Source organism: Xyrauchen texanus, chromosome 46 (assembly GCF_025860055.1).
Source record: "Xyrauchen texanus isolate HMW12.3.18 chromosome 46, RBS_HiC_50CHRs, whole genome shotgun sequence".
Classification (NCBI taxonomy): domain Eukaryota; kingdom Metazoa; phylum Chordata; class Actinopteri; order Cypriniformes; family Catostomidae; genus Xyrauchen; species Xyrauchen texanus.
Genome location: NC_068321.1, coordinates 8,547,881 through 8,563,984, shown reverse-complemented (window position 1 = coordinate 8,563,984; position 16,104 = coordinate 8,547,881). Strand labels below are relative to the sequence as shown.

General features: G+C 41.4%; 1 protein-coding gene across 1 annotated transcript; it reads right to left on the bottom strand.

Moving 5' to 3' along the window:
* Positions 1-9,497: 9,497 nt before the first annotated feature.
* LOC127638589 (photoreceptor-specific nuclear receptor-like) lies at positions 9,498-13,630 on the bottom strand. The gene is made up of 8 exons (XM_052120167.1): positions 13,292-13,630; positions 12,755-12,905; positions 12,299-12,402; positions 11,935-12,207; positions 11,396-11,577; positions 10,070-10,310; positions 9,852-9,957; positions 9,498-9,753 (listed from the first exon to the last, which is right to left on the bottom strand). The coding sequence occupies exons 1-8, from the start codon at positions 13,377-13,379 to the stop codon at positions 9,621-9,623; spliced, it is 1,278 nt and encodes a 425-aa protein (XP_051976127.1). The 5' UTR covers positions 13,380-13,630; the 3' UTR covers positions 9,498-9,620.
* Between the last annotated feature and the right edge of the window lie 2,474 nt (positions 13,631-16,104).

Sequence of the window (16,104 nt, the reverse complement as noted above, 5' to 3'; positions counted from 1 at the left end):
ACTATATCATTTTAGATGAAGTTATCTGATCCAGGCAAGCTAACATGTTTTTAGCCAGATAGCTCATTATGTGCTTCGTGTGGATTATCTAATGATCTTTACATCTGATTACGTTGTGTGTAGGCTCGTATTAAAGATAATTGCCTCCTCTAAGTAATAACATGTGATATTTTATGTTCTGTTTAATTTTCATGTTATAAGCAAATATGCTTATATTTTTGACTGTGAGTAAAACAAATAGGCTGGTTGTGTTCTACTCTTTGAGAGCTTTCTGACAACATTTGACACATGGCTATCCGGAACTGGGTATCCGCTCCAACTGACACCAGACCACCATCTTTAGTGGCCACCTATTATGGTAGAAAGATTGCAGAGATCTAGAAATACTTTACATAATGCTAAAGATAAAGAGATTTTACATGTAAAGTGGTTTTATGTTAGTATAAAAGGCCTTGTAGTAAAATTCTTAATTGTCATTGTACAAGTAAAACAAAACTATTTGAACAGATTAATTGGATTGTATCTTGCATGGTGGTATGTTAAAGGCCCTTGTCCTGAGGTCCTCTTTCCACCACTGATCAATCAAGGGTAAAAACAGAACTATTCCTGGAATTTTAGGAGGACCGACCCAACCCAGACGAAACACAACAAAATACTGCCTGTATGTTACTTGTTAAATACTATACAATACTGTCCTGCAGTGTCCTACACCATAGCATACTATTTACATACCATTATATGTACATTTAGTGTGTTACATTTTATATATTATACCATACTGTCCTAGAGTGTACTATACTTTTCATACTATAATATACTGTTGCATACCATTTATTAACATACCATTATACTTGAAGTATGTTATATTTTATGTACTATATCGCACTGTCCTATAGTGTACTATACTATTACATACTATTTACTATTAACATACCATTATATGTTTTGTGTGTTACATTTTATATTTAAGCAATATCACACGAGCAAGAGTGCTATATGGCCCTACATCAGCACTGCTGTGATTCGGCCACAGGCCAAGTGCCGTAGGTAATACTGGATTGCGAGTGTGATATTGCTTATATACAACAGTTCAATGAACAAGTACATAAAAAAACACGACGAATCAGAATCTGCCGTTGCTGGTTCAAAACAAATGATGCGTCCAAGCCTCCATTAGTAATTCAAAAAGTTCACTTCAGAAATAGTATCACGGCTTGTGCTGTTTCTAACAAGTTATTGGATAAACAAGGATATACAGCTGGGTGTGTGTGTGTGTGTGTGTGTGTGTGTGTGTGTGTGTGTGTGTGTGTGTGTGTGTGTGTGTGTGTGTGTGTGTGTATGTGTGAGCGTGTATTTATCACTTTGTGGGGACCAAATGTCCCCATAAGGATAGTAAAACCCGAAATTTTTGACCTTGTGGGGACATTTTGTCAGTCCCCATGAGGAAAACAGCTTATAAATCATACTGAATGATGTTTTTTGAAAATGTAAAAATGCAGAAAGTTTTCTGTGAGGGTTAGGTTTAGGGGTAGGGTTAGGTTTAGGGGATAGAATATAAAGTTTGTACAGTATAAAAACCATTATGTCTATGGAAAGTCCCCATAAAACATGGAAACACAACATGTGTGTGTGTGTGTGTGAGTGAGAGCGAGAGAGAGAGAGAGAGAGAGAGATAGAGAGATGGACCCTGTGCAATCACCTTTTGCCACACCCATTCAGAGATTTCTCAGTGAGCTTTTTCAGTGGAAAATAGACGTCCAAGCGGGGGTATTCCTCTCTATTTCACTGTAGCCGGTGTGCAAGATCATATTACACACAAAATGTATCTTTTGCCACCACCTGCTGGCTAACATATGTAATTTCAAAAATAAAGTCAATAACACCTTACAGATACACTTTAGTTTAGAACAGCACGAACGCGGAGTAATACTGTCACGATTCCCTTGTTGTCTGCCCTGGTTTCACTTGTCTTTGTCCGAACTACATTTCCCACAATCCACCTGCCGTCATCACTGCCATTTTGTGTCATTGTTCACACCTGTTTATCATTTGTAATCATCATGTCCTTGTGTATTTAAGCCCTGTTTCTTGTTCACTCCTTGTCGATCGTTGAATGTAGTTCAAGCCTGGTCTGTGTTCCTTGCCCTAGTTCTCTGTTTATGTTTATTTCCCCATTGAGGGTTTTTCCTTTGTTTATTTGTTTGTTCATTTAATAAAGAAGTCCTGCATTTAGATCCTCTCTCCTCGCTGCCTCATTCGTAACAGAACGATCGACCTCCATGGATCTAGCGGTTCTACGAGCCAACTGCCAGCTGCTCAGCCTCATTCAGGGGGACCGTCCTGTGGAAGACCACATCCGTGATTTCCTCGAGCTGGTGAGCATCACGGACTTCCCAGACTCCTCCCTGGTGGGCTTCTTCTGGGCCAACCTAAACAGTGTGATCAAGGAGCGGTTGCCACCGGCGACGCGTGGCTGGACGCTCCGCGCGTACATTGAGGAGACTCTGCTGGCCTGCGCCTCGCCGTTCACTGTGGGCATCGTTGAGGAGAACCCTGCCTCTTCTCCCACAGTGGTAACACTCCATTCGCCCGTGGTTCATCCCTTCAAGCCTGCCAGTGAGCCAACCTCCATGCCTGCCTTGGTCAAAGAGCCAGTGCTGCCAGGTTCGCTCGCCCGGAGGAGGAGGAGAAGAAAGGCTTCCGCTCCCCAGTGCACACCTGCTACGGTCAGCGAGCCTGCGCCTGCCCCCTCAGCCATCCCTGAGCCAGCGCCTGTAGCCTCGACCGTCCCTGAGCCAGCGCCTGTAGCCTCCGTCGTCCCTGAGCCAGCGCCTGTAGCCTCCGTCGTCCCTGAGCCAGCGCCTGTAGCCTCCGTCGTCAGCGAGCCAGCGCCTGTAGCCTCCGTCGTCAGCGAGCCAGCGCCTGTAGCCTCCGTCGTCAGCGAGCCAGCGCCTGTAGCCTCCGTCGTCAGCGAGCCAGTGCCTGTAGCCTCCGTCGTCAGCGAGCCAGTGCCTGTAGCCTCAGACGTCAGCGAGCCAGCGCCTGTAGCCTCGACCGACCCAGAGCCAGCACCAGAGCCAGCACCTGTAGCATCGACCATCCCAGAGCCAGCGCATCTCGAGCCTCCCAGGGCTCCGCCCCTCAAGTCTCTCGAGCCACCCAGGGCTCCGCCTTCCAGGGCTCTGCCTCCCGAGCCTTCCAGGGCTCTGCCTCTCAAGTCTCTCGAGCTTCCTAGAGCTCCGCCTCCCAAGTCTCTCGAGCCTTTCAGGGCTCCGCTTCCCGAGTCTCTCGAGCCTCCCAGGGCTCCGCCTCTCAAGTTTCTCGAGCCTTCCAGGGCTCCGCCTCTCAAGCCTCTCGAGCCAACCAGGACTCCGCCACTCAAGCCTCTCGAGTCTTCCAGGGCTCCGTCTCTCAAATCTCCCGAGCTTTCCAGAACTCCTCCTCCCGAGCCTCCTAGGGCTCCGCCTCCCAAGCCTCCCGAGCCTCCTAGGGCTCCGCCTCTCAAGCCTCTCGAGCCTACCAGGACTCCGCCCCTCAAGCCTCTCGAGCCTCCCAGGGCTCCACCCCTCAAGTCTCTCAAGCCTTCCAGGGCTCCGCCCCTCGGGCCTCCCGAGCCTTCTACGGCTCCACCCCCAGAGCCTCCCGAGCCTCCTGCGGCTCCGCCTCCCGAACCTCCTACTGCTCCGCCTCCCATGGCTCTGCCCCAGAGCCGCCTTCCTCGGCTCCGCCTCCTGAGCCTTCCAGGGCTCCGCATCTAGAGCCTCCTACGGCGCCACCTTCCTCGGCTCCGCCCCAAGAGCCTTCCAGGCCTCCGCCTCTAGAGCCTCCTACGGCGCCACCTCCATCGGCTCCACCTCCTGAGCCTTCCAGGCCTCCGCCTCTAGAGCCTCCTACGGCGCCACCTCCATCGGCTCCACCTCCTGAGCCTTCCAGGCCTCCGCCTCTAAAGCCTCCTACGGCGCCACCTCCCTCGGCTCCACCTCCTGAGCCTTCCAGGGCTCCGTCTCTAGAGCCTCCTACGGCGCCACCTCCATCGGCTCCGCCTCCGGAGCCTCCCAGGCCTCCTGAACCTGTCCTTACCCTGTGGCCAGCTCCCAGGCCTCCTGAACCTGTCCTTGATCTGTGGCCAGCTCCCAGGCCTCCTGAACCTGTCCCTGCCCCTTGGACTGCCTGCCTACCCTCTGTGCCTCCTTGGACTGCCTGTCTGCCCCTGTGCCTCCTTGGACTGCCTGTCTGCCCTTTGTGCCCCTTGGTCTGTCTGTTTGCCCCTTGTGCTCCCTTGGTCTGTCTGTTTGCCCCTTGTGCTCCCTTGGTCTGTCTGTTTGCCCCTTGTGCTCTCTTGGTCAGTGTCTGGAAGCCGCTCCTTTGAGAGGGGGTTATGTCACGATTCCCTTGTTGTCTGCCCTGGTTTCACTTGTCTTTGTCCGAACTACATTTCCCACAATCCACCTGCCGTCATCACTGCCATTTTGTGTCATTGTTCACACCTGTTTATCATTTGTAATCATCCTGTCCTTGTGTATTTAAGCCCTGTTTCTTGTTCACTCCTTGTCGATCGTTGAATGTAGTTCAAGCCTGGTCTGTGTTCCTTGCCCTAGTTCTCTGTTTATGTTTATTTCCCCATTGAGGGTTTTTCCTTTGTTTATTTGTTTGTTCATTTAATAAAGAAGTCCTGCATTTAGATCCTCTCTCCTCGCTGCCTCATTCGTAACAGATACACACACAGTGAAGCGTCGGAGTGCTGATGATGACTATTTACATAACATAATACTTTTTGTATGTTACGTTTTATATACTAGACACAACTGTCCTGCAGTGTCCTATGAACCCGAGAGGAGTTCTCCAGAGTACAGCAGCTCTCTTTATCCCACACGTGGCCTTGAGAGTGTGTTTGAGACATCAGCCCGCCTGCTCTTCATGTCTGTGAAATGGGCCAAGAACCTGCCAGTGTTTTCCCACCTACATTTCAGAGACCAGGTAAGGTTTAGTTTAAGTATTATTTTTTACTATTAGCAACCATATTGCAACACCCCTATCTCAGCACCAAAACATCATAGAGACATGGGAGTGGCAGAATATTTTATGCTCTTTTGACACGGGATAGCAGGCAGAATATTTTTATTATCACCTTGGACACTGCCTAGCAACCAGATGGAACACCCTAGCAACCGTAGAGCAATATCCAAATAACTGCACCAGAACATCTTAGAGACATGGGGGTGGGCTCTTTTGACTCTGGGAAGTGTACTGTGGCCATTGGTGCCCCCAAACACCCACACACACACACATATATATAATTATTATAGGTTTACCAAAATGAATCGGGGTAAGGTGAGAACATTGTTTTGAACACTGAATGTTTATCAACTTATCAATAATGGTAATTTGTTAATTTTTTAACAAAAATATCTTACAATGTACAGCTTTAAGTCAAAAAGTACGACTAGAAAACTAATAGTGTTATTAATAATTTGTACTAGTAACATAATCTAGTAAAAATTACTTTTATTTGCAAATATTTTTTAAATGATAAAAACAAATTTTGTTCTTTTTGAGTCAGACAATTCGACATGCGGCATAGCCAGTATTTACTTCAGTTGTGTGTCTTCCGTCATCAACCCGGAACTAAAGTTTGAATTAGTTCGATGTTGTGAAACGGCTCGTCCAGTGACTTGCTGAGAATCGGCTCAAAAAATGATTCGTTAGGTTTGGTTAGGTAGGTTTAAAAGGCAAACACACACAGAATATATGACATGTATCTATATATGACTACAGAGAGCACTTCAATAGGAACACAGGCAATCCCAGGCATTTTAGGCGATTTAGAAATATAGGTCTGCCTTTTTTAGAACCCTCCAAGGTAAAGAAAACTTCATCCTAAAACAAACAGATTTTAAACTTTTCTTACTTACATTCAAACTTGTGGAGAGTTTTGCCACGTCCCTTCATGATCGTTGAATGCTCTGACATGGCAATCTGTTTATAGACTCTCCCTCATAACAATATAATCCATAAGGAGCAAATTAAACATTAATCATGATTTCCACTAGAGGGTGAAATGCAACTGTTGTGTCCGGAGATTGGAGACAGTGAAACAGCGACATTATCAGCGCTGTGTCTCGTTTGAAAGGCTGCATCCTCAGGAGGTCGCATTTGTCTCGTTTCACAAATGCGAGACATCACTTTCTTTTTCTTATATTTTATCTATTGTCAATACCTTTTAAGTATATGCACTTTTTTTGCATTCCCAATAAAAAAAAATTAATTAAAAAAAAACTCAACGCCTCGATGACGTATGCGGGCGACAAATGCGACCTCCGGAGGACGCAGCCTTCCAAACGAGAAACAGACAGTTTGGGCATACCAATATGGCCGCTCGAACACTTAATTCACCTCCTGCTGACAGCTTACCATTGCGTCAGTTCTCTCTCTCTCTCTCTCTCTCTCTCTCTCTCTCTCATATATATATATATATATATATATATATATATATATATATATATATATATATATATATATATATATATATATACATACACTCACCTAAAGGATTATTAGGAACACCATACTAATACTGTGTTTGACCCCATTTCAGCCTTCAGAACTGCCTTAATTCTATGTGGCATTGATTCAACAAGGTGCTGAAAGCATTCTTTAGAAATGTTGGCCCATATTGATAGGATAGCATCTTGCAGTTGATGGAGATTTGTGGGATGCACATCCAGGGCACTAAGCTCCCGTTCCACCACATCCCAAAGATGCTCTATTGGGTTGAGATCTGGTGACTGTGGGGGCCATTTTAGTACAGTGAACTCATTGTCATGTTCAAGAAACCAATTTGAAATGATTCAAGCTTTGTGACATGGTGCATTATCCTGCTGGAAGTAGCCATCAGAGGATGGGTACATGGTGGCCATAAAGGGATGGACATGGTCAGAAACAATGCTCAGGTAGGCCGTGGCATTTAAACGATGCCCAGTTGTTACTAAGGGGCCTAAAGTGTGCCAAGAAAACATCAAACACCATTACACCACCACCACCAGCCTGCACAGTGGTAACAAGGCATGATGGATCCATGTTCTCATTCTGTTTACGCCAAATTCGGACTCTACCATCTGAATGTCTCAACAGAAATCGAGACTCATCAGACCAGGCAACATTTTTCCAGTCTTCAACTGTCCAATTTTGGTGAGCTCTTGCAAATTGTAGCCTCTTTTTCCTATTTGTAGTGGAGATGAGTGGTACCTGGTGGGGTCTTCTGCTGTTGTAGCCCATCCGCCTCAAGGTTGTGCGTGTTGTGGCTTCACAAATGCTTTGCTGCATACCTCGGTTGTAGCGAGTGGTTATTTCAGGCAAAGTTGCTCTTCTATCAGCTTGAATCAGTCGGCCCATTCTCCTCTGACCTCTAGAATCAACAAGGCATTTTCGCCCACAGGACTGCCGCATACTGGATGTTTTTCCCTTTTCACACCATTCTTTGTAAACCCTAGAAATGGTTGTGCGTGAAAATCCCAGTAACTGAGCATATTGTGAAATACTCAGACCGGCCCGTCCGGCACCAACAACCATGCCACGCTCAAAATTGCTTAAATCACCTCTCTTTCCCATTCTGACATTCAGTTTGGAGTTCAGGAGAATGTCTTGACCAGGACCACACCCCTAAATGCATTGAAGCAACTGCCATGTGATTGGTTGATTAGATAATTGCATTAATGTGAATAATCCTTTAGGTGAGTGTAAGTGGTATCATCACTTATTTTAGGTGGGCATATGCAAAATCCTAATGGTGCATTCACATACAACGCAAAAAATGTTTCGCCTCGCCCCCATGTCTCTGACCGCTGTATTAAATTTGTGTTTAAACCGCGAGTATTCCCCCTTCTCTTCTGGAAAAGGACAGGAGGAGGGGCTTCTATGACAACTTATCTTTCCGCCATCAACCATGGCCAATATCACAAGGACTGCTGCTCTGTATCTGTTGTGGAAGTCCCAGATACGTTGACATTGTGTCATACAATTCCAGGTGCCCACACACACTGCTACAACCATTTTCTCATCCATTTTTCCTGATTTCTTCTGCTACTACGTCAGAATGTCAGTGACATCTGGACAATCTCAATGCTGATAGGCTTTCGCGACAATGCATCATGCTAATTTTGCGTTTTCCCTTCGCGCCATTTGCTTCATTTGCACCGCCTGCCGCGAATTCCCGTCTATTCACATCTTTGCATTGACTTGGTATGTAATCGTGCCGTGCGAAACACTCGATTCGCATTGTATGTGAACGCACCATAAGAAAGATAGGTGGGAATACTGCTTATGCCTGCGTAAGCCCTAGACAGCCATACAGTGGCCAGATGGGACTTTATGATGATTAGTATGATGCTTTTATATTAAAGTAATTATTGTAATCATATATAACAGTTATGATAATTAAATAAAATATAATAATTAAATATCAATATAATAGACTTTTAATAATATAGAATGACATAATATTTTTTTGTATAGGCTATTTTTAGATGATAAGAGCTGTATTCATGAAAGGAGGGAATGTTGATGATGCTGAAATGTCATTAACATGTCAAAACCTGGAGACCAACCAAAAAAATGAGACAGCTTTATGAAGTTCACTGAGAGTAAGTGGAAGATTAAATGCTGTAGCCTTTTGATGTTGTCTCCAACATTCTAACAATCTCCTTTTATTTTTGGGTGAACTGTCCCTTTAAGTTGTTATTCAGTTATAATCTTCTCCTCAATGGACACTCGCGTCTAGTGTCCACATCCAGATTCAAAAATAGCACATCAATGTCACTGATGCAAAAACAGCACTGGTTCTTGCATGTAGTAACTGAACAAAAGACTTTGAGTTTAAGAGTTTTATAAGAGTTTTTTGTTTTGTTTTTCATTTTGAATGTGAGTCTGGGCTGGACGCAGACTTTGAGGGAGGACAAGATTATCAGTAAAAATATTTTCAATTTTATTCGGTTGTTCACACAAAGCTATTTAATGGCGAACAGGTCATATGAACTTCTTCTATGTTGTTTTTTTTCTTCTTGTTGGAGCTTAACAGCCGCAGTCACTTTATTATTCCCCTGTAAACTGATATAATATACAATGGCATATCATTGATAAATAGATAGATAGACAGACTGGCCGGCCAACCGACTGACCAACAGACAGATAGAAAATATAAGTAAAATCAAGAATATCAATAATATTTTTTATTTATAAATCCTACAAATACGAGGAATATCTTTCAACTTTTACCAAAAGTGTCCCCTTTAGGGAAGGGTATTTGATCATTATTTTCAAATATATTTCTAAATAATCTATTATAATGGAAAAAGACAAAAAAATCTGAGATTCCACATAATGGAGATGCATAGCCTTATGAGAATTATTGTGGGTATAAAAGAGGTAAAAAGAGTCACTAAATAAGAAATAAAGAGACCTATATTTTTGAAACATATGCAAAATGATTATGTGGCCTATATACATTTGTGCTTTTTCAGCATTTAGGCAGATTCATTGGCATATTAACTAGCATAGCAGTGAAGTGAAGCACCTAAAATCAGAGGATTTCACTCCTCTAGGATCAGTCTCTTAGAAAAAGCTCTTCAGTTTTTGAACATATCACACAGGAGTTTTTCCATGGGTGTGTTCCCGATGGTTCTCTGGAAGAAAAGTTGCTCGATTCTCTCTGAACTCACAAAGTGAAGGGATGGAAGAAGAAGCAATAGTCTGCCAAACCTGCGGAAAGAAATTCACGTGAATATTTTGTATTAATTGTGTCTTCTCTGAAAAATACTGGATTTTATCTTCTTACACAGGTGTTTATATTCACTCACCTGGCGAATTGATTCGGGTAAAGAGTGTGGATATGTTGAGCTAGCAGTACTTGTGACTGATCTTGTAGATTTTCCACCTGCTCTGGGTCTTTCAGTCCTCGTGTCTCTGTTACAGAAAGCAAAGATTACTAATTCAGAACACAGTTTACTATACCAATAAAATGTATTTAGTTTATGTTGTACATCTATGCCCTCTTGTGGCAAAAAAGGAAACAAACCTGGTTTAAACAAAACTATGGCTTTCAGGCAAGCAAACTCAGTTGGATCCACTTGAAGGGGCTTGAAGCGGCTAAACACTTCTTGCAGGACCCTCACGTCTGAGGCAGAGGGGCTGCTCTTGCCCTGTCCTGGGGGTGAGAGGTCAGCTAAGGACAGCAAGGGGCAGTTGTCCAGGGGTAGTGACCACTGAATTGCACACAGAAGAAAAAGCTCGCTCCATGCCTCCTCAAGTAGAATCACCTGAAAACACAGAGTGAATGTGATTAAAACCTACAGTTTTGGACTTTTGGTACAGTTTACAAGAGTAGTATCACACTTTATGGCAAAAGAAGAGCTATAAAGATTTTTAGGTTATATAGGTCTCCCTTAATTGCATATTTGGGTATGTGTCAGCTAATATTGTGCATTTACAGGCATAATATATAATAATATAATATTAAAGAAAACAATTATAGTTTATTGTAGGATTTGTGCTTGTGATAAGTGGTGTAAAGAAAAGATATCCAAAAGATGCTTTTACTAAAATAAATTTTGAGGCTAACAAGATATTTTCGTATGTTTGCCAAACTACTCCTTAGATCCACGTCAATCTGTTATTGTGGTATAGTCATTTTTAGATTAAAGGTGTAGTTACACTAGACTTCATGCTCCATTCACTTCCATTCAAACTCATTTGAACGGAGGAGGCCAGAAACGCAAGCTTATGAAAAGAAATTCTGCATTCTGCTGTGTATCAAAGTTTAAGTTTGAGTCATGAAGACGAGTGACCAGTAGATAGAATCTAAACGTGACACACTGACCTTTGGCTCAATACAAAGAATACATATTCCAAAGCTGCATTTTTTATTGTTGCAGGAAGTGAGTAGACGGTATATTTAAAAATTCTGAAAATAGCATCTGTTATTGTTGATTTATTGAAACTAGAAGCCCTCGAGCATGACATCATATTCTGTCCAAAGTAATTTTACATGCTCCAAACTTAGTGTGACCTCGGCTTTACTCACCCCTAAATGTTACGTTAAAAATGTTTCAAAACTCATGACGACAATGTCCCACCAATGGCCACAGTACACTTCCCAGAGTCAAAAGAGCCCACCCCCATGTCTCTAAGATGTTCTGGTGCAGTTATATGGATATTGCTCTACGGTTGCTAGGGTGTTCCATCTGATTGCTAGGAAGTGTCCAGGGTGATAATAAAAATATTCTGTCTGCTATACCATGTCAAAAGAGTCCACTCCCATGTCTATATGATGTTTTGGTGCTGAGATAGGGGTGTTGCAATATGGTTGCTAGTAGTAAAAAATAAAAATTAAACTAAACCTTACCTGGTCTCTGAAAGGTAGGTGGGAAAACACTGGCAGGTTCTTGGCCCATTTCACAGACATGAAGAGCAGGCGGGCTGACGTCTCATACACACTCTCAGGGCCACGTGTGGGGTAAAGAGAGCTGCTGTACTCTGGAGAACTCCTCTCAGGTTCATTACTGGTAACATCAATGTTCTCATCCACTGCAAAGAGAGATACAAACAAAATTCTGTGACACTGTACAATAAAGCATTATTGTCCTGCTCAAAAGACCAGTTTAGAACAGCATTAGTTTCTGTGCTAGTTTAGGTTAGTTTATGCTAGTTAGCGCTGGTTTGGTGCTGGTCTAGCTAGAGGACCATGCTTGTCGACCAGAATAGTCTATCTGATAAAGCTGGTTGAAGAAGTCTTACTCGATCAGCTAGTTAAAAAAATACTGGTGGGGCACCAGAACACTAGTATCCAAATTCAAGTTTTGCTGGTAACCAATTTTGCTGTCTTTTCAGCTTAGTTAATGAACTTGGGATCATTGTATGATTTAATGCTGAATCTCTCCTTACCATCCTCTGGCTCAAGCTTGGCGCAGGTCTCGGCTGTCATGAGACTTGCCATGAAGCGATGTCCATTTTTGGGGCTACTTGAGCCCTGGCTGATGTCAGTGGAGCTGATACTGGAGCTGATAGAAGAGCCCAGTAGTGGGCGGTTGATCACGGAGCAGGGGGAGGAGGAGGTGGGCTCCAGGGTGGTTGCCAGGTGCTCCTTGTCTTTATCCACATCCAGAGCATCTAACCTGACTTGAGCGGTACTGCGGGGCTGACGTTCATTCTGGACAGCTGAGGGCAGATGGATGGAGAGGTTTAGAAGGAGAAGATGATAGAGGAGGAAGTGGAAAAAAAAGAGTCTGTTTTGAAGAAGTTTACTCACCGTCCTTGTTCATGCCAGCTTGGAGGCATTTCTTTAAGCGACAGGCCTGGCACTGATTTCGATGGGCTTTATCAACTGGACACATGCCTGTACCAGCTTGACATCTGTAAATTTCAATATTAGAATATTCATTTGTTGTCACACTGCTAAAGGAATCTAGCAAAACTACTTGTTTCCAACTGCACTATAAAAATTGTATACAGTATTTTATAGTCCCTCAAATGGTACACCAGTGGAACCCTTTGGAGATCCTCCATACACCGTTTAAAGGAGCCTAAAACATACTATATGCTATATGTACTCAAGGAATATCAAGATATATTTTGAGTGTCTCAATGCCTTTACGGAACTTAAGGAACCATTGACATTCCTTTGAGTTCTTGCAAGATCTGCTAGTAAGTTAACCAGAGAACTGAAAGGAATCCTCTGCTTCTAACATTGACGTTGTTTTCTCACCTGTAGATGAGTCTGCGTCTCACACTACGCTTGAAAAAGCCACTGCAGCCATTGCAAGCATATATTCCATAGTGTTTCCCGCTGCTAGTATCGGAACACACTTTACAGAGAAGTCCAGAGTTCAGGACCTTACCAGGAGCGGGACTTTTACCTGGGAAATCATAGGAAACAAACATTTGTCAGTTCAGGTTACAATACCTTATTCGCAATTTTTTCATGGTATATCAAAAGCCTTCATATTTCACAATTAAATTTTTGAGATCTAGCAGATAGCGTCCAGAAATTGCCAAAATAAATTTGAAAAGGTCATAAATTTAGGTTATTGGTTAAGATGGTAAAATTGAAAAACAGTAATGCTACCGCAAAGCAACTCTTGATGTTGTGCACAAATCCTTTTGGATTATACGACCACTTTTAAAGTTCTTTGTATCACACAAATCCTTCCAAAAACTCACGCTATGATCTCAAGAGTCTGTGCCACTTAATTCTTGTCCATTCCAACTCCAAGTGAAATTGAAGAAGGAATTAATAACTCACCCTCTTGACTGTCATCAGAGTTGCTCCTGGAAGACTCTGTTGGTGACGCAAATTGTACCATGGACATTTCTGACATTGGATCCTCCATTCAGTATGTTGTAGAAGTTCACCCAAGCGATTCCTAAAGCGTGCCCTTAAAATTATCTGGCTTTTGTGGCAAAATTATGTGTCCATAAGAGATTAATTGGAATCCTAGATGCTCCTTAAAGAGATGAATCATCCAGCACTGAGATTTGCACCAATATCAGATGTTTCTTCAAGGTCCAGTGAAGACTTGTAGGTTTTGATGGATCGCTCTGCTTTGGTCTCTGGGTTCTCTGGATTTACGTCCTTTAGAACTTCTTGTCTGTTAATAAAGTCAACTCCTGATGGTGTCCCAAGCGATGCTGGACAGTAAGTGACTCTGAGGCTACTTTGGGCTCCCTAAAGGAAGACAAAGGGATTAGCAGCAAGCGCTGTGTAAGCAAATGCCTATTTGTCATCCTCTTAATCTTTACTGTCCATCTAGGGGTGGATCAATCAGTCACACTCAGTATTAGTTCCATCCACAACAAGTGTGTAGAGCAACGGACAAACAAAAGGATTTTGTTTGAGTCATATCTCTCCATCTCTCTCTCATTCTCTGGCCTCTTCTCTTTTGAAGGTTTCCCTAAAAAATTATGAGTCAAGTGTTCATTTAGCATCACACCTACAAATTTGACAGTGGCTAACTATCTGATTGATTTCACTTTCAGTGGTTTCAAAGTTTCAGGAATCAATACTGATTTAATGGGTCAACACCTGTTTTCATCATTGACGATCCACAAAATAAATGAATCATGAGACATGGAGGAAGGTCTTTATAAAATTGTTGATGTGTGACTGTGTATTCCTAGTAAAATAAATCATATTCCTATTTACACAAACTGTAAAGAACATCTGCTTGGGATTCTTTCCTCAAGTTTTGTGGTATTTCATCATTATTTAATCCTTAACTGTTCACCAGTAACAATGAGGCAATGCTAATCTGCATTGGCTCCAGTTACCCAAATCTGCAGGATTACAGTAAATCTTGTCATTATTCAAAAAATGATGTTCAATAATGTGTTCAAAATGATTGAATGTGGCATGTTTACCTATGATTCCATATATGGGTAGTTGACAAATAACATGGATATTAACTTTTTTATGACATCATAATGTTTTTAAATTGTGTTTTTCAAATTCAAGCTTTTAGGTCAGAATGTATATGAATGTATGAGGGACAGTGTAGGTGCTGTAAATTGTCACAATTTATTTTCACCATTTTAAGTCATAAAATTGTGCATGAAAAAATATAGATTTAAAATGTTTAAAAATTCAAAAAGTATTATAAAATATTATTCATATATATTTTTGGCAACTAATTTCACTCACTGCACATTTATTTATTATTTGTTGTGTGTTTATAAAAAAATTATTTAAAATATTATATTAAACTTTTGTAATATATAAAAAAAATGATATTCCAAAATAAATATAAATGAATGAATAACATATTATTATTTAAAATATAATTTAAAACACTATATATACTGTATAAATTGGTTATTATATGCATACTGCCCATTTATGTATTATTATTTGTACTTTTGTAAATGTCCTTTTTTTATTAAAATATGATAAAACTTTATGTAACTAGACAGATCTATATGAGCACATACCATAAAAATGGTTAAACATATTAAACATGTTATTATAAAAATTAAGATAATATAAAAATTTGATAATAATATATCAAATATATTTGTCAACTCATACACAGACCCTTTTAATAATATGTTTATTTATTAATTTGTTGTATTTATTTATTTATCCATAAATTATCTCTCTCTCTCTCTCTCTCTCTCTCTCTCTCTCTCTCTCTCTCTCTCTCTCTCTCTCTATATATATATATATATATATATATATATATATATATATATATATATATATATATATTGTATATTAATAAATAATTGAATATATATCAATATTATAAAATGAATATACACTGGTGGCCAAAAGTTTGGAATAAGTTTACTCTTATGGAATGAAATTGGTACATTTATTCACCAAAGTGGCATTCAACTGAACACAATGTATAGTCAGGACATTAATAACAAGAAAAATTACTATTACAATTATACAAACATAAACTACTTCAAAGAGTTCTCATCAAAAAAAATCCTCCACATGCAGCAATGACAGCTTTTCAGATCCTTGATATTCTAGCTGTCAGTTTGTCCAGATACTCAGGTGACATTTCACCCCACACTTCCTGTAGCACTTGCCATAGATGTGGCTGTCTTGTCGGGCACTTCTCATGCACCTTACAGTCTAGCTGATCCCACAAAAGCTCAATGGAGTTAAGATCCATAACACTCTTTTCCAATTATCTGTTGTTCAATGTCTGTGTTTCTTTGCCCACTCGAACCTTTTCTTTTTGATTTTCTCTTTCAAAAGTGGCTTTTTCTTTGCAATTCTTCCCATAAGGCCTGCACCCCTGAGTCTTCTCCTTACTGTTGTACATGAAACTGGAGTTGAGCGGGTAGAATTCAATGAAGCTGTCAGCTGAGGACATTTGAGGCATCTATTTCTGAAACTAGAGACTCTGATGTACTTATCCTCTTGTTTAGTTGTACATCTGGCCTTCCACATCTCTTTCTGTCCTTGTTAGAGCCAGTTGTCCTTTATCTTTGAAGACTTTAGTATACACCTTTGTATGAAAATCATTCCTCAAAACAATGATTGACTGACGAGTTTCTAGAGAAAGCTGTTTCTTTTTTGCCATTTTTGACCAAATATTGACCAGA